This window comes from Mesoplodon mirus, assembly GCF_964341445.2.
Source record: "Mesoplodon mirus genome assembly, chromosome: 17".
Lineage (NCBI taxonomy): Eukaryota > Metazoa > Chordata > Mammalia > Artiodactyla > Ziphiidae > Mesoplodon > Mesoplodon mirus.
In genome coordinates, this window is record NC_138993.1 from 48,460,824 (window position 1) to 48,487,495 (window position 26,672).

The following is a 26,672-nucleotide window of genomic DNA, read 5'->3' on the forward strand; positions in this document are numbered from 1 at the left end:
CCTAGGTCCACCGAATGCTCTGATGTCATCACTGAGGTCACAGAATTCCGCTGTGCGCCTGGCAACCTTGCAAACATAACAGCCCTGGTGAGCACTAGGCAGTACTGCTGGTTCACTAAGTGGTACAAGTTTTTCAGCCATTTAGGAGACTTGACTATTTTTATTTGTATTGAATCATTTCAACGGATTGCCCAAGAGCCAACAAGGGCCAACCTGTAGGGAAGAGGAGGAGTTGGACATCTCTTGAGGCATCTTATAAGGGAGACTTCTAGTTGGTACGATGGAACGGCGACAAAAGAGGAAACGTCTGGAAAATGAAGAGTCCCAGGAAACTGCCGAGAACAGAGGAGGAATCTCGAAGTCACAAGAGGATCCCCCTCAGCTTGGATCCACTGTGGTGGCCAAAGGCTGCAGCCCAGGGGCAGGGGAGGTCTCCTCTGCCTCTAAATACTTCTTCTGTACTTCTACTCTGCGCAAGCTCATCTACACTGGAATCCGGAGATTTCATCGAGACACTGCCCAGCCTACAGCACCCCTAGCCCAGGTTCAGGAAGAAGGGGAGACCGCTCCCCCATCACACTGTGTCTCCTCCTCACCCTCTTCACCCTGTAAGAACTATCTGCACCCAGACAAAGAGGAAAGGGGCATGAAAATATACTACATGCAGATACAAGTGAACAAGGGTGTAGCTGTCTCCTGGAAGACAAAGAAACCCTTGGAGTTGCCTGAAAAGCAGCTGACGATAGAAGAAGTGACCCTTCCTGAGGATGCGTGCACAGTAGGCACTTACCCCTCTGATGTGTTCACCGAAAGCCTCCTGTCTGACAGTGAGCCCACTGGGGAGGAGAAAGAGTATGAGGAAAGGGCAGAGCCAGGCAGCCCATCAGGGTCACCTGCAGTCCAGGAGAGACCCAGGGCCGAGACAGCGGACTGGATGGTGACCATGGAGACCGGCTTCAGGTGCATGGCCTGCTGCCGGGTCTTCCCCACCTTGGAGATCCTCCAGCAGCACGTGAAGGGCGGCGTCCTGGAGGGCTTCAGCTGCCGTGTCTTTCATCTCACCATGGCCCAGCTGATGGGCAATGTGGAATCCGAGAGCACTCCTGAGGAGGAGGACGAGGAGGAGGAGGACGAGGAGGTGGAGGAGGAGGAGGAGGAAGAGAAGCAAGAAGAAAAGGAGAATGAGGGAGAGCAGCACACGGGGGAAGGCCCCAGCCCAAAGAGACCCCGCAGGCAGGGTCTTTTCTCTCTTTTGAGTTCCACACAGCAACTGAGATTCATGGGACAGAAGATCCTGGAAGACGGTGTGGCCGTCCCTTGGAAGAGGGAGAAGAAAGGACCCTCGGGATAGTAGCAGACAGAATGCCGTGGTCTGAAGGAGGATGAAGGGACCGGCACTCAGTCTAACCTCATATGACAATAGAAACGTCCTATGCAATAAAGGGCATTTTCCAAAAAAAAAAGAAAGAAAAAAAAAAAAAGACTGTATATAAGGGAACTTGCATAAACTTTAGAAATAAAATGCATAAAACTGGAGTTGGTAATTTATTTCTACCTTAAATTCATTGCTTCTATTTTATTAATCAAATATTTGCCTGTATTTTTTTCTTTTCTTTTTCCCTGTATTCCTCGACTTTTTATTTGATTAGCTATAGGTTGAAGCTTACTGACAGATGTATGTTTACAAATACAAACACCAGTGACACCCATTAGATAAATTCTTTGGAAATGTAACCATTAGCTATGCATATCAATAGTGTTTATGGAACCATTCTGTGTCTAACATTTTGCAATGTGTTATAAAATGAGAATTTTTACATTTTCATGATTAATCGCTTGATCTTTAAAATAGCTCTGTCAGTTAGGGAGTTGGGTGTTATTCCCATTTGATAGATGAAGAAACTGGGGCCAGAGTTATATACCTAACTGATGTTAGAGCCAGGGTAAGGGATTATATTTTCTTTCAGGGAGAAAAGAAACTGAAAGGAGAGACTGATGCTTGCTTAAAGCTGAGGAACAAAATATAAAATCATGTCCAAGCAAGGTCTTGGGGTGGATGAGAAAAATTATTCTGGGGCCTTTCAGTCAAGTACATCATTAAAATCAATTCCCAGATATTCTTATTTCATCAAAATGGTGGATGGGCTGAGAAGCTTTACTAGGTTTGCTTCTGAGAAACTGAAAAATTCTAGACCTGAAGATCTTCTCCATTTGTCATCTTTAAGCATGTAGGCAGATTTCACCTCTTGCTTAAAAGAACAATCCTGGCCTTGAAAAAGATAATTTAATATATTTGAGTGTTCTCTCTCTTTTTTTAAAAAATATTGTCTGTAGAGTTTATTCCTCTTTTATTTTTCACAGTCCTGTTTTTTAATATCCATTTCCCATGCCAGCTGCCTTTATTTGATTTTATTCCACTTAGGTCTTCATTGATGTTTCTTTTTTTTTTTTTTTTTGGCGGTACGGGGGCCTCTCACTGTTGTGGCCTCTCTCGCTACAGAGCACAGGCTCCGGACGCTCAGGCTCAGCGGCCATGGCTCACGGGCCCAGCCACTCCACGGCACGTGGGATCTTCCCTGACTGGGGCACGAACCCGCGTCCCCTGCATCAGCAGGCAGACTCCCAACCACTGCGCCACCAGGGAAGCCCCTTGAGTGCTCTCTTTAAGACACAATTCAAGTACTATTTCAAGGGCATCTACTTACGCATTCATCAAGTATTTATTACACATCCATAATACACCTATAAGAGGCCAGAAATTCTGTTAGAACCTTGGGACAGAGTACAACTCAATAGAAAAGCAATCTATGCCTTTATAGTATTTAAAAGTGGGGACGATCAATACTATACAAATAAATGATCAAACTAATATATAATTAGAAAGTACAGCTTTCATTGAAGACAGCTACAAAGTATGATTTAGACAGCTGACTTAGATCCTGGATCATAAAGGCTCCCCTGAGAAAGTGCTATTAAATTTAAAACCTGAAGGAAAATTAGGAATTAGGCAAAGTGGGGAAAAAGAATTCCCAGAAAGAGCAGGAGATGAGGCTGGAGGTAAAGGATGCATCAAGTCCCTGACAAATTTCTTTTTCCTTGAGAAAGTACTGAAGAATTTTAAATGGGAAGTTACAAAGTTACACTAGCATTTTTAGTTAATTTAACTGCTGGAAAGAAAATGGATTGAAAGAAAAAAAAAAGAAGATGTTGGGGGCCCAAATCAGAGGTTGTTATGGTGGATTGGACTAGAGCCATGGGGAGATAGAGACATTAACCTATTTGTGATTTATCTATCTTACCAAAAAAGAAAACAGAGAGCACTGCATAGACAAATACTGATTATTATCATTTGGTTAAACTTATATTTTTTCTTAATATGTAGAAACATTTTAGAATAAAATCTATAGTCGAAAATATTAATGGGATAATATTGTTCCTCTAACTTTGCGGATCTGAGGCCAAATCTATGGAAAGCTGTTGAAAAGAAAATGCTGAATGCATGAACTTTTTGAAAAATCTGGGTGCCTGGCATAGTGTTATAAAGAAGTATGTCCCATCCTATAATATTGTAAGTCAACTATACTTCAATTTTAAAAAAAAGAAGTGTGTCCCAGACTTGCTCAGTTGTGAGGTCTCACAACAATTAAGTGCCTTAAAAAAAAAAAAAAAAGTTTAAGTACCACCCTGCCAGTGTTCAGAAAGTCTAGTCTTTTACCAGTTTTATTGTCCAGGGAAAACTGACATGTTTCCCAAATCTGTCCTGGCGGCCATCTGCCACTTTAGTGAACCAAGGGTCTCTAGACCCCAGCATGGCTTTCGTGCACGTCACCACTTGTGGTCTTGAGACTGGATTCTCTCAACAGGCTGTCAATCCTTTCCCATCTACCCCCTATAGATTACATTCCCTGGCCTCTGATTCCCCACGGTGATAAGTGAGTCCATAATCCTTAAGTTTTTTCTGAAGGTTTGGGAAAAGCAGATGAGATTTGCAACTCAGAGAGAACAAAGCTGGAAACTATAAATAACCCTTCTCAGTCCACAACCCACCCTCCCTAGCAGGGACCACCCTTTCTCCCCAGGCTGTGGTATGTAGCCTGGGTACCTGCAGGTACTTCTTTCTTCCAAAGTGACACTCCTCCATGTATTCCTCCCCCACAGGAAGTCCACCCCTTCCCTTGCCTGCTACCAGAGAGAAATGCACGTTTCTCAGTGAAAACTATTGGCAAGTGCACAACTCCATCCCTGGTGAAGAGCGTCTCAATGTTATTTTGCAGAGGGATTTAGCCTCTTGACCTTGGGTCTTGCCATAGCAGGGTGAGATTTGTGCTGTATATCTGCCAAGGCAGAGAGATCGTAAAGTGATTACCCCATGGACAAAACCATAATGTCCCTCCAGTTTGTATTCAACCTTTAGAGAAACAGACACCTGATTAAGTCAAAATGCTTGGGTCTGTATTCGATTCCTAGGGCTACCAAAACAAAGTACCACAAACTGGGTGGCTTAAACCACAGAAGTTTACTGCTCACAATTCTGGAGACAATGAATAAAAATTCCAGAAGTCCATGATTGAGGTATTGGCAGGGCTGGTTCCTTTTTTTTTTTTTTTTTTTTTTGCGGTACGCGGGCCTCTCACTGTTGTGGCCTCTCCCGTTGCGGAGCACAGGCTTCGGACGCACAGGCTCAGCGGCCATGGCCCACGGGCCCAGCTGCTCCGCGGCATGTGGGATCTTCCCGGACCGGGGCACGAACCCGTGTCCCCTGCATCGGCAGGCGGAGTCTCAACCACTGTGCCACCAGGGAAGCCCCAGGGCTGGTTCCTTTTGAGGTTTGTAAGGAACATGCTCTGCCCTTGCTTCTTTGGCTTTCTTTGGCTGGTAGAAGCATCACCCTGCTGTCTGCCTTCATCTTCACATGGTGTTCTTCCTGGGTGCCTTCACCTCATCTTCCCTCTCTGCATGTCTCTGTGTCTAAATTTTCCCTTTTTATAAGGATATCAGTCATAGTGGACAAGGGGCACCCAATCTCACTCACCCCAATCCCAGTATAGCCTCATCCTAGTTTAACCAATTACACCTGCAACCATCCTATTTTCAAATAAGGTCATGTTCTGAGGTACTAGGGGTTCGGACTTCAAAATAGAACTTTGGGGGGACACAATTCAAGTTCTAACAAGTTCTTACCTCAGTTGGAGCACCCTGGTGGGGAGTTATTGAGAATCATGTTTCTCTATACAATGTTTTGGTGAACAAATCACTGGGAACCAAGCCTTTAAATATGTCTTTGCTCTGGAGGGAAGGAGAACCTGGGGAAAACTGCCTCCATCCTCTGAAAGAAATCAGCAAGGAAGTCCTTGTAGCACAGGGGCTGGAGTGGCAGCCACAGGCAGCAGGGTTATCCCAAGTTTAGCCATTTTCTTCCTTCTAATAACCACAATGTTTTCTTTTAGATTATGAAAGTATTATATGATTGTTATCAAACCCAAATTCACGTGCCTGATGCACTGTGAGGCCAAATAAACCAAAACGTTGGAGTTTGGAGTGAAGAAAGGTTTATTTATTGCAGGACCCAGCAGGGAGAACAGGGTGGCTCATGCTCAGAAAGACCTGAACTCCCTGATGATTTTCGGGGAAGAGTTTTTATAGGCAAATTTTGGGGGGAGGGCTGCAGGGTGTGTGACCTTCCTCTGATTGGTTGTTGGGGAGGTAACAGGATGGTGTTCCAGGAATGTCCATCAGCCTTCTGGTTCCAACTAGTCTGGGGTCCACGTGCCTGTGCTCAGCCTGAAGTTACCTTCCTTCACTTGAGTGGGGCCCCCAGCTCCTGTAGAAGAACTCAGAGATATGTATCAGATTGTTATGCACGTCTCGGGAAGAGGAACCAGGACCTGCCCAATTGCTGCACTATATTTTCTTTCTGTATTCCCTCACTCCCCTAATTAATAACTTTGAATCTACCCTTTGGAACTCAGGGAAGGTCTAGGAGGCTGAACCCTTTTTCCTACAAGCAAGAAATGGGGGACACAGAAAAGCTTCTGTGCCTGGGAGGGCCCTACAGGGTCCTGCTCGGTTCCATGATCATTGTAGAACATGTAGAAAATATAGGTAATTTTAGAGGAGAAAAATAATAGGTAATTGTAGAGGACGAATAATCCCAATACCTAAAATAACCATTATTCAAAAATGGAAACATCTTGTTTATTAAAAATTGAAATTATCTTGTATAAACAGTTTTCTATCTTGCCTTTTCCACTTAACATTATATTATGAACATTTAAAAGTATAATCATATGCTTCAATACTATGATTTTTTAAAATGACTGCATGGTATTTTGTTACTGGATACATTATAATTTATTTAACCATTTTTCTCCAGTTGGTTATTTAGATGATTTCTGTATTCATATTAAACGTAGCAGGGCAATGAAAACCTTTGTACATAAATCTTGTGTGCATCTCTAATTATTTCCATGTGTACATTCCTAGAAGTGGAGTCTCAGGGCATATTTTTGAAGCTTTTGATTTGTACTGCAGATATAACTACCCAAAAGGGTGATTTATATGTTGTATTACATCAAATAATATTCATTTTGCTGATCCTTTATCAACATTGGACAGAGAGTAACACAAATTCCAAATAAAGAGTAAAATTTGTTATAAAGCAAAAAAAAAAAAAAAAAAAAAGAGTAAAATACCTCATTGAAATAGAATAAGACCCTGTGGTGTCCAGGTACAAATCCTTTCTGTGTCCCCCGATTCTTGTTTGCAGGAAATAAGCTTCATTCAGCCTCCTTGACCTTCCCTGAGTTACAAAGGGCAGATTCAAATGATTGCTAATCAGAAAAGGGAGGGAATGTAGAAACAAAGGAGGAGCAGTCAAGAAACAACAGTGCAGCCTTGGGACAGTGTCCTGGTTCCTCCTCAAGAAATATGCATAACAATAGCTTTTGAGTTCTTCTGCAGGAACTAACGCCCCCAACCAGGTAGAGGATGGTAACTTCAGGCTGAGCACAAAATTCCTGAAACACCACCCTGTTATCTCACCACCAACCAGTCAGAAGGAAGTCTGCACATGGTGGAAGATAAGGAAGGCTCTGACTCCCTCCCCAAGTGATTCTCCCTTTAAAAACTTTCATGGTCATGCAGAATCTTCCCAGTTGGTTTTTGGACACCAGTCCACCTTCTCCCCAGGTTGTTGGCAACCTGAATAAAGCAGGCTTTCTTTTTCCAACCAACACTTGCCTCTTGAGTACTGGCTTTTGAGTGGCAAGCAGCTGAACCTGAGTTTGGTGACATCATTGTTGTTTTATTTGCTTATTTTCCTTTTTATAATGATGTTGAATTTTCTTTTTTTGACAATTCACATTCCTGATTTTGTGAAATGCCTTTCCATGTTATTTGTCCATTTCCATTCAGGATTATTACTACTATAATAATAATAATGCTTATTATTATTTTTACTGATTTGTGAAAGTTTTTATTCTGTCATACACGACACAGTATATTTTTCCCCAGGATGTTGCTTGCCTTTTAACTTTGTTTATTGTTTGTTTTAAAGTGTAAAAACAATTTTTATGCAGTTGACAATGTCAGTCCTCTCCCTGTGGTTTCTATCTTTGATTTATGCCTTGAAATTCCTTTCTCAGTCCAATAGCATATAAAAATTCATCTATATTTCCTTCCTGTTTTGTGTGTGTGTGTGTGTGTGTGTGTGTGTGTTTAACACATTTAACTCTTTAGATTGTCTAGATTTCATTTTTTGTGAGTGGAATGAGAAAGGAGGAACATTTATATGTTTTACATATATTTATACAGCTGCCCAACACATAGTTCACCTTCTCCCAACAACTTGAAATGACATTTTTGTCATATAGCAAATTCTTAAGTGACCAGAGTTGGATTTTGGGTTTTGCATTCTATTCCACAGAGTGGTCTTCAAGGTCTCCTATTTTGTATTTTATTTTTATATCTTAATATAGACATAAATATTTGAAGAAATAATTTCCTTGTTTCGTGCAGCAACCTTGGTACAAAACACTAACTCAGTTCTCTAGTGTTTCCTTCTTTCTGGGGAAGCCCTGATGCTGGGCTGCCTTTTAGCTATTGGAAGTTGGAAGTGCACCAAGGTTGAGGTAATAGGAGTGGTCAGCTTGGGTACAGGCAATAAGGGTGTGCATTGACTGCAGAGAATCCACAAACAACAAAATAACTGATGAATGTTGATATGCTTCTTATTATCCCTATGTACCAGCAAATTTAAACAATGTTAATGATAAAATACCCCTCTCTTAAAAAATCTGTTGGTTTAAGTTCTAAGCAATTGACACAGTTATGGCTGAGTTTTAATAACGTAGGCAGGGCTTCAAATTAGTACATTTTAAAATGACTTACCATTGGTTAAACATTATATTCTCTATGGAAGGTAATTCAGAGAACTCCAAATTATATAGTCAGCTCCTAATACACAGAGATTAGCTACATGTGCTTGTTTGAAAAGTAAATTTGTAAAGGTTCACAATAATTCAAGCTTGCTTGGGGAGCAGTTTTCCAACTCCTGAGGGACTGGATATTCCAGCATTTAAATAGTAGTTACAAAATGAACAAGTGAGCATAGTGATTGTAAATTGGAAGAAACAGATGTAATGAATTTTCTGGTGAAGCTACTTTAGTGGAAATTTTTTGACTGCAGAGAGATTTGAGAGCTGCTTGGATCGATTTTGAAGAAACAAAGACACAGGCAGTATTGCAAGTTCTGGAATTTATTGTAAAATGAGATTTTTGTAACTATCTGCAAAACTTATCTTTATGGTTAAGGTTTTTCCTATATGTATAGCTGTGGCTTTATTCAAAAAATATTTTTGAAATTAATATGAATAGGTTTTGGTCAACTATGAACAACTATAGCAACAAGGCTGCACTGTCTATGAATGTGAATATGTGAAAAATAAAACAGTTTTGAAGATGTCATTTTCTAATTTGTAGAAGTTAAGGCCTGTTACTGTAACAGACCAATATGTAGATTTATGTTTTATTTCCATTTACAATATTACTCCATTATTGACTTTCCCTCTGGTATTATAATACTTATTTGTTTTTAATTAATACATTTATTTTTATGGGAAAAATTATGACAAAATTAATAAAAAGGAATTTTCAATATCCTTGACTTTTTTTTTTTTTTTTTTTTTTGCGGTACGTGGGCCTCTCACCGCCGCGGCCTCTCCCGTTGCGGAGCACAGGCTCCGGACGTGCAGGCCCAGCGGCCGTGGCCCACGGGCCCAGCCGCCCCGCGGCACGCGGGACCCTCCTGGACCGGGGCACAAACCCACGTCCCCCGCATCGGCAGGCGGACTCTCAACCACTGCGCCACCAGGGAAGCCCTATCCTTGACTTTTTTCCTGGTCATTATTGTAATTTGCTTCCTTTCATGATTATTATTGAAAATATGCACTTGCATATGTATTGCATAGAAGAAAGGGTGTTAAAAACGTGCTCTGCTCTTCACCTGCCTCTAGGTAACACTCCTCTCTGGAGGAGACCCTTTCCCATTGTCAGCTTGTCTGGCCATTAGCTCAGAGAGGCGTCGCTACCATTTCTGTATTATTTGTACTTGTCCTGTGGTCTCCCCTCTCTCTCTGGTTTAGAGGATATAGGGGTATTCTGCCATGTCTCCTCTGTTAACTTTCAAGGCATGTTAGCTGGCTAACAATGACTCCTTCAAGCCATTCTAAACACGTCAAAGTTTCTGGTATACAGATGACATTCTTCTTAGTTTCCTGTGCTATTTTACATTTCTACCACCCTCGTTTCAACTTATATGTTGTAGGTTGATCCCATGATATTACCTTTCCAATGTCTTATCTGGAAGTCAAATACTGACCATTACCAATAGGAAAGAGATGATAGGGAAGCAAGAAACTATTTCCTATGTAAAAATGTGACCAGGGAACTCAATGTGCTTTTCTGGGCAAAAGCAAGTGGGCAAAGGGGAGTGACCTTCGGAAGGGTAAAAAGAAGGCAGCTCATCCTCCGCAATGATGCTTAAGCCTCCTGTGTTATTTCTATCTCTAGTAATAAGAATTCTAACTTTGAAATGAGTGGCTGAAATGCATTTTCTTTGATAAAAATACACACAGAATTTTAGAGCTGGAGCTTGCTGTCTAAGCCCTTCATTTTATAGATGACAAAATTAAGTCCCAGAGGAGCCAAGTCACTTGAGTTAATTCCTCAAGGTAGTTAGTGGCAGAACTGGAACCAGAGCTCAGAGCTACTTATTCCTAATTAAGCCTATTTTCTATTAGAGATACTGTTGTGCTCATATTGACGTCACTCTTAACCTTTCTCCACAATTCCAATTGTTGTGAGGATTAAATACAATAAAACCCATTAAAAATGGGCCTGAATCTCTAACAGCCCTAGAGAAACCTGGCAGCCTTACTGTTATTCTAATAAATGTTCCAAGTGATAGAGGTTTTTTAAAGGGATGAAAATCATGCCTTTTTTTTTCAGTTCTGTATGGGATACAGCCCTTTTTTTTTTCCTTCTAGAGTGATATTGACATACTTCTGCTCCCATGAACTAATGGTCCTATCTCAAATGACTGCTTTGGGAGGAAGAAAAATTAACATGTTAATGCAAAAAAAGGGATGGGGAATGGCAGAGTGTCTTAGAAAAAGTTATCAAGAGTCAAATGCCAGTGCCTCATTTTAATTTTAAATGAAAGCATTGAATGTCTATATAATAACCTGACATAGGCAGGTGATTGTCCATGACCATGATCATAACCTCTCCCCTTCTTCCTTCTACTTATCTACTTGAAGGTTTGCTAGTCTTTTTATTAGTTTCTACATCATCCACTCCTTCCTTTCCTCAAGCAACGATGTACTGAAGTACAATTATGGCCTACTTTGTGGTTACAACAACAAACATGATATAAGCACAGCTTAGAGAGAGAAACAGAGGCGATTATAATAAATTATGAAAAGAATTAGGTCAGCAGAACTAGAATGTTAGAGAAGCAAGGAAAACAAAATTTAGAAAACGTGCTATGTTCAGATCTGCTACAAATAAGCAATGTTGTTAAAAGTGTTTATGGGGGATACAAGTGAAACCAAAGACTTAAAAATCATTTTTGAAATCTAGCGACTCAAACTTTTTAGTCCATCCTAACTGAGGATAATTGGGAGATGGGAACTTTTGAACTCACTTGAAATGTAGTCTCTGAGAGATTCTTCACTTTGTGAATGTGACTCTGGTTTCTTTGATGTGAGACATAATGAATAAGGAGCTGGATTCTACATAGCTTAGGTTTGAGAGCTCATAAAATATTTTCCATTCCGAAAACATTATCTACTGAAACTGAGAGGCTTGAGATGGAATCTTTGGAAATATCAACAGTATGATCAATGGTCAACAGTGACAGGATAAGGCAAAGACTGTTGATAAGTAAGGATTTGGAAATAAGGAAACTGCATTGCAGATAGGCAGATTAGATAGGGGTGGTAGAAAGCATTTTTATAAGAAATTATTTTATTAAGATGTGATTTTGACTGATACACTAAACTGGTTTGCTCTTCCTAAAGATAGTACATAAAATATCTTTCCAGCTGGTTAAGAAAAAGAAAAAGGTAAATAATCATCAGTGATTATCCTCAATTGTAAGAATGAGGACCAGAGGGAATTATGGTGTAATACTCAATTATGAACTAATAAAAAGGGCATAATTTGGCAATGAACAGATAATTCCTTTCTGTGGGTGAATTCCACAGAATAATAAATTTTGAGGATATGCAACCTTAATGTAGATGAATAAGAAATACCAGAAAGTAATCGAGAATAAAAGCAGAAAAGAATTAGAAATGCAACATCATAAAGGGAGGAAAGGGAGGGATGAGTGAATCTAAGGAAAGGTAACTAAGGGCACTCAAATCTGTCTTATGCTCCCATCGTGTACAATATAAATGAACAAAGTCACCAATAAAGACAATGTGAACACTGGGAGATACTGGAGAATATTTTATGTCCTGTGCACAACTAGTTATTCAAAAATATAATGAATATATTACCCATTAAAAAACGGAGTCAAGTGATATAACTATAGATGACTAGAAATGAGTAAGACTTTCCCTAAATAAAAATTAAAAATTTGAAGTAAATTGTATAATATTAATATATATTCAAAGATTTAGGCTGCAGATTTAATCCTTGAGTCTATCATAAACCAAAGCAATATAGCAGAAGACAAGTGAGACTGAATTTTCCATGGAATCTCAAGTCCTATTATTTTGAGGTCTGAATGCAGACATAAGAAATTAAATTTAGTTGTCTGTTTAGGAGGACCACTTCTTACATATTTGAACAACTTTATCATTTACTTTGTGGCATCGCTGGTGATAGATGGGGAAGGAGTTCAGAGGGAAAGAGAGAAGAATGTCTTCTATGCTCTTCACAGTGTGATCATCTCTGATTTTCACCCTCCTCAGATACACATACACACAAACAAGTCATATACTTCATTTTAATTATCCTGCAGAACTGTAGAGCCCTATCACTTTGCTAGGTATAAAATAAAGATTATCACTCTAACACAATGTTCATTGCAGCACTATTTACAATAGCCAGAACATGGAAACAACCTAAGTGTTCATCGACAGATGAATGGATAAAGAAGATGTGGCACATATATACAATGGAATATTACTCAGCCATAAAAAGGAACGAAATTGAGTTATTTGTAGTGAGGTGGATGGACCTAGAGTCTGTCATACAGAGTGAAGTAAGTCAGAAAGAGAAAAACAAACACCATATGCTAACACATATATATGGAATCTAGAAAAATGGTACCAATGAACCTAATCGTAGGGCAGGAATAAAGATGCCGATGTTGAGAACAGACTTGAGGACTCGGTGGGGGGGGGGAAGGGGAGGCTGGGACGTAGTGAGAGAGTAGCATGGACATATATACACTACCAAACATAAAATAGATAGCTAGTGGGAAGGAGGTGTGTAGCACAGGGTGATCAGCTCAGTGCTTTGTGACCACTCAGAGGGGTGAGATAAGGAGGGTGCGGGGGAGACGCAAGAGGGAGGGGATATGGGGATATATGTATACATATAGCTGATTCACTTTTTTTTCTTTTTTCGATATGCGGGCCTCTCACTGTTGTGGCCTCCCCCGCCGCGGAGCACAGGCTCCGGACGCGCAGGCTCAGTGGCCATGGCTCACGGGCCCAGCCACTCTGCAGCATGTGGGATCTTCCTGGACCGGGGCACAAACCCATGTCCCCTGCATCGGCAGGCGGACTCTCAACCACTGCGCCACCAGGGAAGCCCTGATTCACTTTTTGTACAGCAGAAACTAACACAACACTGTAAAGCAATTATACTCCAATAAAGATGTATGGAAATATTTCAAAGTATAGAGGTCATATACATATAATAATTATAGGTGACAAAATATGCCAGTCACTGTAGCCACGTATCTGTATTAAATCAAGTAATCTTCACAACAGCGTATAAAAAAAGGTGCTATTTTCAGATGAAGAAGGGGAAACAGAGAGAGAGAGGAACTTGTCTGCTATCACATGGCTGGTGCAACATGGGACCAGGTACAAACCCAAGCCATCTGATTTCAAATCATGTCACTATAATGCCTCTCCTACATGAGCAAAAATGGAATGAAATATTGAAGAAAATCTTTTTATATGTATTTATCCATTATTTTCAAATACAGAGCAATGTAGAATCCTTTTTAATTTTGTAATCTGAAAACAATGTAATCCTTTCTGCTAATTCAGTGCCTAGATTTTTTCTTCCATCTTACACCATTTCTTTATCTCTTTCAAAATCTGAAAATTTTCAAATCTATTTTAGACATTCACCAAAGAGTTTGTGATAAATGTCTAATCTGAGGGCAGACAATCTGTATCAGCTAGAATGTTTGTTCAGTTAGAATTGTTGAAGTAGCTTTACACCCAGGGTTTATTTTTTTTATGTAAACAACCACAATAACAACAAAGTTCAGAGGAGATTGTCTGGAGAAAGCACAAAATCACTAGAGACCAGGATCCTGCCATCTTTCTGCCCTCCTTGGTTTCCATCAGCAAGATAATTGCTCTAATTCCATCTGCAACAATGAGGTAGCAAAAGGGGGGGGGGGAAGAAAAGAGGAGGAGGAGGAGGAAGCATTATTTCCCTTTTAAAGAACCTTCCTAGAAAATCTGCAGGGTACTTCTTCTATTTGACCAGAAATTAGTTACTTGGCCACATTTAACTGCAAAAAACAAACCAACAAAACAAAACAAAAAACCTGGGAACTGTAGCCTTTTACCTGGACATGTTGCCATTCTGAATAAAACTGGAGTTCTGTTACTAAGGTGGACAGTGATGATGGATGTTGGTGGAAGGAACTAATAGCCATTGTGTCATAAGGAAACTTATGTGACTCTAGCGTTCCATGAGAAAGAGGACTGGGAATCAAAGCCTGGTTCAGAAATCCACACTAATCCTAAAAGTGTAAGTGGGAGGCAACTGTGTGCTGGGGAACTGGATTAGGTTTATTTGTACTCATTTATAATGGATTAACTTTTTTAATGGCTGAGAGTCAACTTCTACCTAAAGGGTCTTCTTATAGGTTGGATTTATGTAGCAATAGTTACTTTAAAATTCTTTTAGGAATGAAAGAAAGCCCCAATTTAATTATTCTAAGTCTGCATTCCCTGAAATCAATCAGACATGGACTCAGCCGTCCCCTTTCTCCTGAGAATATAGCACAATGGCTTAAGAGGCAAGGGAAGAGCCTCCCTTCCTTTCCTTTGTTTTCTTTGTCTTAAACCACCATCTCTGAGTTCCAGGGTACAGTGGAGATACATGCCAAAGAAATCTTTAGATAATTACACTCTATTCATTTCATCTTATTTCAAATTATAGAAGTAAAACTACCACCCGATAAAGACATTTTCATAAACATTTTACTTCTGTGTTCCAGTGGATGTTGATGAGAGAACATATGCACGCACAGCCACATTCACAAACATTTATAACCTCCAGCAACTATAAAGTCTCATCTGTTCTATAAAGAAGGGCTCTGTTCCCAGTGCCATTTGCTGGCAGACGCTGATCACTTGACAGTTACATTTAAAGGCAGCAGGCTCTTGACTCTGGGTCCTATGCACCAAACACCTGTTCCCTGTCAGACGTTGCAGCTGACATTTTTTCCAAGAGAGCAACTTATTTTGTTGGGACAGTTCCTTGCCCCATGAACCGCATGAAGAATAGGCAGTGGATTGCCTGAGATTTCAACAGGCTCTAAGTTGAAAGCAGAGCCCTCAAGCCTCTCGACATGTGAAAAGCATCACCAGAAGGTCCAAGTTTACCAACAGACAAAGTCTCTTTAGCTGCCTCACCCCCATTCCTGCCACGTAGACCAGCATCCTCTGACGCCATTATTGGCACATTATTGTGACGTTGCACCTGGCTTTCAGATTCTTTTAAAAAGTAACATTAAACATCTGGTTCTAAAGTTATCTATATTTATTGTAGTAAGATTGCAATGTATAAAAAAATCACAAATAAAACAACCTACATTATCAAGAACTGCAAGCTGCAAAGTTAGCCTGCAATAGTTTTATAGATGCTGGTAGAAGACACGAGACTTCTTGGTCAGAGATATAGGACAGTTTAGTACAACAATAGAGTATAAGCATGTTTTGAAGTAGTTCCTGAGCCCCAATTCCCACAGAGTGACACAAAGAGGGCCCACTGGCACCCATAAACACAGTGAGCTGTATTACAGGAGAGGGACACTGAGCTTAGGGAACTTGAATCTTTTCTTACGCACAATAGCTTGTCTGAACTTTGTCTCAGAGGAGACACCATCTTTATTAAACTGGAGAGTAAACCAATGTACCCTTTGCTCCAGAAGGAGACCCTACATCTTCCAAGGCTGTTCACAATACAAACAGTCTTGGAAAGACAGTCTGAAAAAAATAGCAGTCAGTGTCTCTACTTGCAAAATAAGTAGAAATGCAAGAGACCCATGGAAAGTTGTCTCCTAAAATGTATGAACTAACTTCAACTAATACATGTTGAAAAAACAACAACAATGACATTGGCATCTTAAGGGGCATATGTATAGACAAACATATATTTATTTTAAAACGTTTAACCCTTCAGTAATACTATGCTATAAACTTAACTTGAGAATATATTGTGCTTTTTGCTCCATAATTTTATAGGATATTGTGTTCCTAAATACCGATTTACTATTAAAAAAAAAACTCCTACTTTTGGACATTTTAAAAGTTTCTGAAATTTTACTATTATAAGAAATACCTACAGAAATAATTTTTGTACATAAATTTTTGTGCACAGGCATAATGATTTTCTTAGTATAAATTCTAAAACAGGTGTTGCTAGGTGAAAGTTAGTGGCTATTTTTGAAGCTTTTGCTAAATCTCACCAAATTATTCTAAGAAAAGGTTGTATCAATTTACACTCCAACCAATAATGTATAAAGGAATTTCTATTTTTAAGAAGACATTTTAATTTGAAAACTAAAGCTAATATTTAAGTAATATTTGTGATTTTAATCATTAAATAAATGATATATGTTCATAAACAAACACAACTAAGCACTAGCTTCCTTCCTTTTCAAAGTGTCCTGTCAAGGTTCCCTTTAAATCAGTTTCAGAATTCAGGATAATTGGCATCTGCATCCAGCAAGCACTCAGTTAGGAGAGGCCTGGGGAAGCTCCTCCAAATCATCAACCTGTTTATTTTAGCAAATAAATGTAAATGCTAAGCTATATCTTAAGCATAAGAAAACCAAAAGGAATAGGTTTCCAACTCTATAATTATAGAGTTTGCAGTCTAGGGATTATTGGGCATAAAAGAAACTCCAAATAAACCTTGATGTGCTATCGTACGTTGTAATCTGACAATGTACTTTGTGTATGGAATATGGAAATACATTTACACGCAGACAAAAAATACAAAACATGTACACTCACATGCAACAATCCAGTAAATGTCAGATTGCTTCATTTAAATGAGCATCTATATAAAATTGTTCTGTTAAGAAGTAATAAGAAGCATTCATGTATTTGTCTATCAGTTTACCCATTCAACAAATATTTTTCAACTTGTCCTCCCTCCCTCCCTCCCTCCCTCCCTTCCTGGATTCTAGTTGTTCCCATCAAGCTTTTGTTCCTCTAATTGACATTTTACAGGGAAGTTAATATATAACGGTTCTTTCCTACCCCCTCAAGTTTAGAAGCAATGAAGAGATAACCATAGGAGTCAGGCAAATGAGCATCAAAGTACCCACTTTATTACCTAATCTCTGCAGAATGTGAAGATACACTTACACTTTACCTCAGAATTAAATTTACTCACCCAGTCATAGTCTGAGTTAGAAAACAATAGGCTTTGCCAGCAGAGGTCTGTACTGGAAAACTTAAGGCATAGAAGAATGGAGGAAGAATGCTTCTTGGGGTTAGGCTGATGCCTACACAGGAATGGACTTCCAAATTCGTTAATTAGGAGAGATATGAGGGCGAGGCCTGGAATGATCCTTTTTGGAAGTTCTTCCCTATGGATACGTAGGAGGAGGGAGTTGAATGCTCGACCCTGATGTCCATGAGATATGAAAGCAGGAAAGGATGTTAGAGATCTATGTAACCAATCGTCTCATTTAATGGAATAGGAAAAGAGGGAGAATAAATTGCTCAGGAACTCACAATTAAGAAGAGGTAAAACCAGGATTAGATGCCAGTTTCCATGGATGTCAGTACAGTGATATTCCAGAACACATTTGGCAATCTGGCAAAAAGGAATCTGCATTTGAAAAGACTAGCCAAGGGCTTCCCTGGTGGCGCAGTGGTTGAGAGTCCGCCCACCGATGCAGGGGGCACGGGTTCGTGCCCCGGTTCTGGCAGATCCCACATGCCGCGGAGTGGCTGGGCCCGTGAGCCATGGCCGCTGAGCCTGCGCGTCTGGAGCCTGTGCTCCGCAACGGGAGAGGCCACAACAGTGAGAGGCCCGCATACCGCAAAAAAAAAAAAAAAAAAAAAAAGACTAGCCAAGATTCAGGCTTAGCAAAATTTCTGATTTTTTACATTTCCCACCACTCAGGTGGCTGTTTCTGTCGTTGTTATTAATAATGACTATTTTTACACAATTTAGAGTTAAAGTACTTACATCTAAAGTGTGAATGATGTTCTTTATCCTTATCCAGTTTTTCAAAGAATAAATTTATTTTACAAGGAACTTACATTTGTATTATTTCAGAATCCATTGTTGTAGGATTAACAAAGATGAAACTTGTCCCGAGGAGGGAGAATGGAGGTTGGTTCTCATGGGCTAAATTCTACATTTCTGACCATTTTGATGAACTGACTCACTGTTGTTTATACTTTGGTGGAAGATGCTTAGGATAGGGAGAAGCATGCAGGCAGCATCCTGGGATAACAGCTTTGAAGAATTCACAGTAGAGTGGAGAAATTGGCTAAACCACCCTATAATTTTTGTTTAATGATTTTGCTCCACACTCGGAGGAGAAAGGCGATTTCTCAAAAGTTCTTTGTTAGGAGAGGAAGAGGGTGTGGTTCAGGAAAAGAAAATGACAGAGGGGATGCTTATTATTTATGGTTGCTTGTTTCATTGGTTTCATATGCACACTCGCCACACACGTGTGTGCGAAAAATGGCAAAAGAAAGGGAAGAGCAAGAGATCACCTTGGGATTATCCTATAAAACAGAAACTGGATAAGAGAAGAAAATGACTGGCAATCAAACCTCTGAGTGATTTTCCATTGCCTTTAATACTCCTCTAATCAAAGGGCAGCATGCGGTTGTGAGAGCTGGCCAGAGCAGGGAAGATTATGCAGAGAGTGACTCCATTCAGCGAAATCTTGGCATGATTCCTAACCTCTCAGCCTGAGGGAGCATTTCTAAATTTTATTGTGTTCTTCACCTGAGAGAACTGATGCCTTCTAGAGAGCACAAAACAGAGGCTAAACAGACATGAAATAAAATTATCCTCCTTGGATGAGTCAGGAGCTGCCTGATAACTTAGTCTACGCCTACATCAATCCCGGAGCAGAAAGGAGCATCCACCGTCAAGGAGAGCTGAAGGTAACAGGGTTTACAGCGGCAGATCTCCTGAAATAAATATATAGGAGGCAGACGCTCAAAGAAGAAGCCAGATATGGAATGATTAATAATGACCTCTGTTTATCATTCTGTATGGTTTGCGACCTTTACCACAAGCAAGTGTTGTCTTCTTAAGGAAAAGCAAATAATAAGCTAATAAAGATATGAGACCAATTTTCACTGACTACTCTCAGAGGAAGCCGTGATTTGTCTGCCCTTTTGTAAAGATCACAAGTGGATTTCTTCCTTCTTTTTCTTTAAAAGAGTACATTCAGGCTGATCAGTGAGTTCATGCATCTGGGTTAATGAGATAAGCAAATATTAAATTTGGTGTCACCGTTTTCATTATTCCTTGTTTTAGAAATTCAGGTTTATAAAATGTATTCTAGCAGAGTTTTAAGGATATCAGGCTATCTTGTGGTCATCAGAATTTATGGAACTCTGTCCAATACCCTCTACTGGATTAGATTTTAGCTCTGCAAACAGTCTTATCTCTTAAGAGCTAGGGCCTGAAATTAAATTATAAATTGATACTATCAATAGCAGAAATGTTATCTTGAGCCTGGAAGGCCGGAAGGCTGACTGAATCTCATTCATCACAGATGCACTTTGCTAGTGATGGCTGTGTTTGGGTGTGAGGGTGTGTTTACGTGTTATAACTAGTGGGCTGGTTAGCTGAGCTGGTTAGCTGTGCTAATGGGCACAGCAGGAAAAGCTCTATAGCTCCATAAGCCAGTTAACTCTGCTTTGTTTAGTGATGATTGATGGTGATTCAGATCCTATATGGCAGTCTCATATCCTGCTGATGATCCCAATAACAGAACCAACTTTATGGATAAAAACTTAAAGCTGTATTTTCTTTCTAGATTCAGAGAGGTGTGAAAAGTCAAATGGGTAAGCCAGACAATGTGCTTATAGTCTGTTTTCGAGAATCTGAGGAGAACCTGCCATGCCCACATTGGCTTCTTTGGGATTTCTACACATAAGATGTATAGAAACTATGCCTTGCTCCATCTGACCTGGAAATGCTGGACCTGAAATGAACGTCAACTAAAACCCAACCATTTGTAGACTAGTCAGTAGACTTAATGAGGGTCCTACCATGAGAGCTGGACACCAAAATTAAGTAGAAAATCTGAAAAAAATCCTCTCTTTTAGGGGTTTTAATATAAAAGACACAGAGAGGGACACAAACACATAAGTGATACAGAAATGGAGCCTGATGAGAGAGAAGGTAGTAAGCAGTGATAATCCAGTAGAAATTATGAGGTAGCAGATGTTGTGAATAAGCAAGCATTGTGTGGCAGATTGCAGAGCAGAAACTATTTCATCAGGAGCAGTCAGAGCACAGGAAGCAGCGGCAGAGAGTAGCTGAATAACCATGCTGAGCAGTGCATAAAGGAAGCCTGCTACGGGGAGCATAAAATGACCGCAAGGTCTTTCCAGCCATGTTGTATTCTGAACGGCATTTCTTTCCTCCATGAGGCCCAGCTTTGTTATTGTGGAAGGATTCTGAAAGTTATCCTAGTGTCTTGGAAACCTGGCTATGCAGCTGTTTGTAATCTGTCTTACTCCCTTGGGCATCCTTTAAAATAAAACTCTATCATGTGAGGTAATCTGAAGGTGGCTTTGCACATGCTATCTGAAAGGTCGTAACAGGCAAACATTATTTACCTTGACAAAGATATTTTATTGCTTTGGGAATTGGTTTTTAAATCTCAGATTCTCATCAAATTCTACCAGTCTACAATTGTCACTAGCCTCTACCCCCATTTGGGGTGCTATTCAATGGTTTTATATTCAATCATCGAGAAACAACATACTCATCAAAGTCCTAAAATAAATTCAAAATATTATTGAAAAAATTCCATCCAAATATGTCATATGTATTAAGTTACAGCCTTTCATTGTGTTCTTGAGCTCTAAGAAACCATTCCTCTTGACTTTGGAATATTATATAACCAATAATATTTTGACAATGGCTCTGAGGTGGTATTCAGAAAGATTTCATAAAGAAATACAGCACACATTCAAATTGTGTGGGGACAAGCCATGAGTAGAAGTGCTTGAGATATAGATTGCTACTTAGTTTACTGATTATGACTCTCTATTCCTCCATTGGAAAGGTATTGGAAATCAAAGCAAGTTATTGTGTCAATCCACTATCATGAGGTTGATCAAAGCTTTCTCCAATTGTGCATATCATTTGAAGGCTAAATTTTGTTCTATAGGGACACGTACATTACATAAAATGGAAATCAATTAAAACAGACTTGGTTTCATATGCAGAAATTCATTTTGCACACCACATGTTTACATACTTTAATTCTGCATATGTAGGAAGATTAGAATTGAGCATTAATTCAGTAAAGAAGAATAGAATAGAATAGAACAGAATAGAATAGAATAAATAAATAAATTTATTTATTTGAAAATACCATTTCTTTGGCTAATTGCTGTTTCAATTAGAAACTGAGGCATAGAATGAATGGTTGTTTGTCTTAGTAGGTGTCTTACACTGTTCAGGGCTGCTGTATCAAAAATACCATACACTGGGTGGCTTAAACAACAATTTATTTCTCATAGTTCTGGAGGCTGAGAAGTCCAAGATTAAGGTACCTGCAGATTTGGTGTCTGGTGAGGGCCTGTTTCCTGGTTCATAGACAGCTATCTTCTGTGTGCTCAGATGGTGGAAGAGATGAGAGAGTTCTCTTATGTCTTTTTTATAAGGGCACTAATCTCATTCATGAGGGCTCCACCCTCATGACCTAATTCACCTCCCAAAGGCCCCACCTCCTAATACCATTACTTTGGAGGTAAGGATTTCAGCTCACGAATTTTGGGAGAAATAAACATTCAGTCCATAACAGCAGGTGTAGCTGTGAATGGAGCTTGGTGGGGTCACTTAAGGCACCCAGACCTGGATAGCAGTGATGTTGGCAGTATCACTTAGAGAAGCAACAGCACTCTCCCCTCTCTCTTCTTTTCTTTCTATTCTAAATATTTTTAAACTTTTTATTTTGAAATATTTTAGACATAAAGTAAAAATAATACTTGTGGGTTTTCATATACCTCCCCAAAATGTTAACATCTTATAAAATTAGAGTGCAGCTATCCAAACCAGTTAACACTGATACAATACCATTAACTAATTGGCATACCTTTTTTGAAATTTGCCAATTGTCCCACCAGTATCTTTTTTTCTGTTTCAGGATCCAACCCAGGATCTCACATTGCATTTAGATGGCATGTCTCCTTTGACTTCAATATGGTGACTTCAATAACTCTTTTTCTTTGTCTAAAGAACCTTACACATTTGAAGATTACTGGCTAGTTATTTTGTAGAATTTGAGTAGAATTGAAGTTCTGCATTATTGGCAAGAATATCACAATAGTGATGCTGTGCCCTTTCCAGTGTATCACACCAGAAGATACATGATTTTGATATGTCTTATTAGTGGTGATGTTAACTTCAATCACTTAGTTAAAGTGGCATCTGCCAAGGTTCTCCACTGTAAAGTTACAATTTTCCCTCTGTTATTAATACGTACCTTGCAGGAAGATAATTTGAGATACTACATCATCATATTTTTGTCATCTCATTTTAACATCCAAAGATGATTCTTACCTGCAACAGTGATTTGTCCAAGGTTTTGGACAAATGGTGGTTTTTCTATGTCCTTTATTTATTAAAGATTTTTTGATGTGGACCATTTTTAAAGTTTTTATTGAGTTTGTTACAGTACTGCTTCTGTTGTATGTTTTGGTTTTTTGGCCCCAAGGCATGTGGGATCTTATCTCCCCAACCAGGGATGGAACTGGCACCTGCTGTATTGGAAGGAGAAGTCTTAGCCACTGGACCACCAGGGAAGTCCCCATTATTCTTTTATTTTTATTAATTGGAATACTATTGTAAGAAAAGAGTTACTCTATTTTATATATATATATATATATATATATATATGGATTTGCTTTTATTTCAACTCAAACTTTCCCTCCATCCAGAAGACCACCTTTCTTAGGCAACATCACTTTTCTTCAGTGGGTGCCCCAGAGTTGGTCATGAACATAGAGTCTTCTACATGTTATTCCATTCTCTCACCTTATTTTGTCGTAGATTGTGTCTTCACTGAATGGCCGGAGCCATTGCCTTGGGTTTCCAGGCTAATTCACTTAACCTGGCATTTAATTCTTATCTTTCCTTAACTTTGTTGGTCCTGGTTTTCAGTACTACATTTTTTAAAATTTTATTTTATATTAGAGTATAGTTGATTTACAATGTTATGTTAGTTTCAGGTGCACAGCCAAATGATTCATTCATACATAAACATATATCCATTCTTTTTCTGATTCTTTTCCCATATAGGTCATTACAGAATATTGTGTAGAGTTCTTCCCTGTTCTATAAGGAAGGTTCCCATTGATCATTTATTTCATATATAGCAGTGTGTATCCATCAACCCCAAGTGCCCAGTTTATCCCTCCCCCTCCACGTTTCCCCTTTGGTAACCATAAGATTCAGTACTACATTTTCGACTATCCACTGCTCTTATTTAAACCCGACTCTTACCACAAAGTGTCTCCTACTGTTAGAAAAGTAATTCTATTTAATTCAACAAACTGGAGAGTGTGTTGCCATGACTCTTGTTGTGAATATTTTGTCTGTCAGCTTCTATTCCTTCTTATTTTAGTAATGAATTCCATTAGGGAGTGACCTCTTCCTGTTGTGTGTGGGTGAGGTGGGGTTACCTGAAAAAGTCACCTGTCTTCCCCAGGCAGGGATGGGCATCACCTTTCAACTGATGCTGCCCACACTCTCTCTCCCAGGACTCCAAACTCTGAGTGGGATGAGGCAAAGACAGAGAAACTAAACAGAACAAAAGCAGTTGGAACACATTCTTTCCCATGGTGGGGCCCTAAAGGTACTGTCATTTAAATCATGCTACAAGGCATCTGAACCTTTCTTCGTTTATGGTATTTTTAGAGCCTTGTTGTCCAACCTCCCTTTGAATTTGTGAGTTTCATGAAATTCTCCCAATAAAAACATTTTATGTACCTTAGCCAGAATCATTTTCTGTAGCTCTGGCAGGGAAAACCCAGTAATCCATTCTTCTAAGAGAAATATAGGAAAGATGACTACTTTTCTGAAGTAAAGACTTCAAGAAGGATATATTAGGTGCTCTGTTGATGGGAACTGCATTGACATCAAGCTCAGGAGACTGACCTTTCCTCACAGGCATAGCTGATTGTCCTGGGCCATGGGACACTTAACCATTATACATGACAGGCTTGGGAAAACAACCAGTGAAGACTTACATGCCTCAGCCATCTAAAGATCTACACGTGTCTCTCCTGGATCTGCTTTTCTGGTTTCCCCCACATTGCTCCCAACCCCTTTGTGTGCCTGTTGAGCTTGGCTTGCTTCTGCCACTTCTACCCTTCCACACTCTGGCCAAGGCAAGTTTCCGCTGTTTTTCTCTCCCCAGCTCCCCACCTGGGAACTCCACACCACTTTCAAATTATCCCAATTCATCAGATTGTAACCTTAAACTCTCCACTGAGAGTGGAATAGAAAATACAAGCCTCTAGCTTGGTATTCTCTCCCATCTTTACTATTTCTGGAGGAAAGAGGATATTCTTAACAAATTCTGTGGTGACAGGAGAAAATCATGATTCCTTTACTAATGTTGTCCCTGTGACCCTGAGAAAGAGGCCTATGCTGTAAACCAGGTATCTGTTCTTTTTGTACACTGTGCCACTCACTCTCAGGGCTAGAGTGGACCTCACCTTTGAGGTAAATTTAGGCCAATTTACAATTCCTTTTAGCATGTTACTCCTTCACACCAAACGAGGGAATGGTAGCATGACGATGGGATAAAGACACAATGTGTAAAATATGATAGTATCTTGAGGGGATTATGAGGTTCAAGAGTAAAAGGCAAACTTTACACAGGCTTATGTGGGTTGCAACTCTGCAGATTCCTGCAGTGTGCATAAACTAGAGTTCTCCAAACAAAGATATTAAAATAAGTGAAATAATCTTATGACTCAATACTTAATAAAACATGTTATGCTCACATCATTTTCAAAATATTTTCCAAAGGCCAAGAGAGAAAACCATGTCAAGATGGGGTCAAAGTAAAGAAATGATTACTGTAATAATCATGTTCCCAAATGTCCTAATGTTTTATTTTGGAAAACTGACAGCTGGTGTAGAGGAAGGGAAATGCAAGGTGGGAGTAGGGGTGGGCATGCTCCTTTGTACATCTTCTTTTCTTTCTGCTCTTCCTCTCAAAAGAACGTGCATGGCCAGTTATCCCAACATTTCTGGAGTTGACACGACCAGGACAGCTCAGAAACAGCGCAAATAAGATGGTGATGATATACTAAGTGGATATCCTACTTTTCTCTGAACTCTTGTAATACCAATTTCCTCCTTAAATGGGAAACGCCATAGAGACCTTGAGGAGGGCTTTTAAAGCGATGAGGTCTAACAAGACACCATACCTAACTTGACTGAAATCCTGCCCTGCGTGCCAGAGGCAGATTCACGTGGAGAAATGACTGCCAGACAGAAAAGAGAAGTGTGTCTCTGTGAGATGTTCTCCCTAAGCCCACAAGCTGAGCACTTCCTACCTCCTTCTCTGCATTGCCCTAGACTTCTGCAATCAGCACTGTTCATGATGTATTATAATTATTTATACATTTTTCTTCCCTGATAAGCTGTGAGTTCCTGAAACACAAACTGTGGCATTTTCAACTTTCTAGCCAAAGTGCCCAGCAAAGATGGTCCCTATATAAGATGAGTAATAAACAGATTAAAAAGAACTTTCTGACCTCTGGCCTTATATTACCCTTAATTTTCTGTAATGTCTTATACTGTTATTTTTATTTTCTTATGTGCAAATTCTTCAAGAAGTCCATGTTCATTGTGAAAATTTTTAAATTTTATGTAGAATAGGTAACTTTAAAACAGAACTCCTGGGCCTCCCTGGTGGCGCAGTGGTTGAGAGTCCGCCTGCCGATGCAGGGGATACGGGTTCGTGCCCCGGTCTGGGAGGATCCCATATGCCGCGGAGCGGCTGGGCCCGTGAGCCATGGCCGCTGGGCCTGCGCATCCGGAGCCTGTGCTCCGCAACGGGAGAGGCCACAACAGTGAGAGGCCCGCATACCGCAAAAAAAAAAAAACAACAAAAAAACAAACAAACAAAAAAACAGAACTCCTCCCATAGTGTTTTTATTTCAAATTCTGTAAAAAAAAAAAAAAAAAAAAGGAAAATTACTACTATAGAATCAAAGTTTATATCTACTGTGAAAAAAATTTCAATGCTTATTTCTAGGAATGGTACAGATTATTTCTCTCATTATAACATGAAGGACAAGCCAGCACAGGAAGGAACTAACTCCCCAAGCTTGCCCTATCTGCCCTCCCTGGGTGTTCATAGCACATCTGTCCATCCTCGCTTCTGGAATTTTCTGGAATTGACTGTCACCACAGTCAGCTGTGGGCTGATGATCACCTGA

At 39.7% G+C, this 26,672-nt stretch overlaps 1 protein-coding gene across 1 annotated transcript; it reads left to right on the forward strand.

Annotated features, from left to right (window-relative positions):
• Positions 1-280: 280 nt before the first annotated feature.
• On the forward strand, positions 281-26,672 carry LOC309792472 (protein FAM170A-like; the record flags this gene model as incomplete). The annotated part of the gene is made up of 2 exons (XM_082602140.1): positions 281-1,164; positions 26,489-26,672. The coding sequence occupies 2 exons, from the start codon at positions 281-283 to the stop codon at positions 26,670-26,672; spliced, it is 1,068 nt and encodes a 355-aa protein (XP_082458266.1).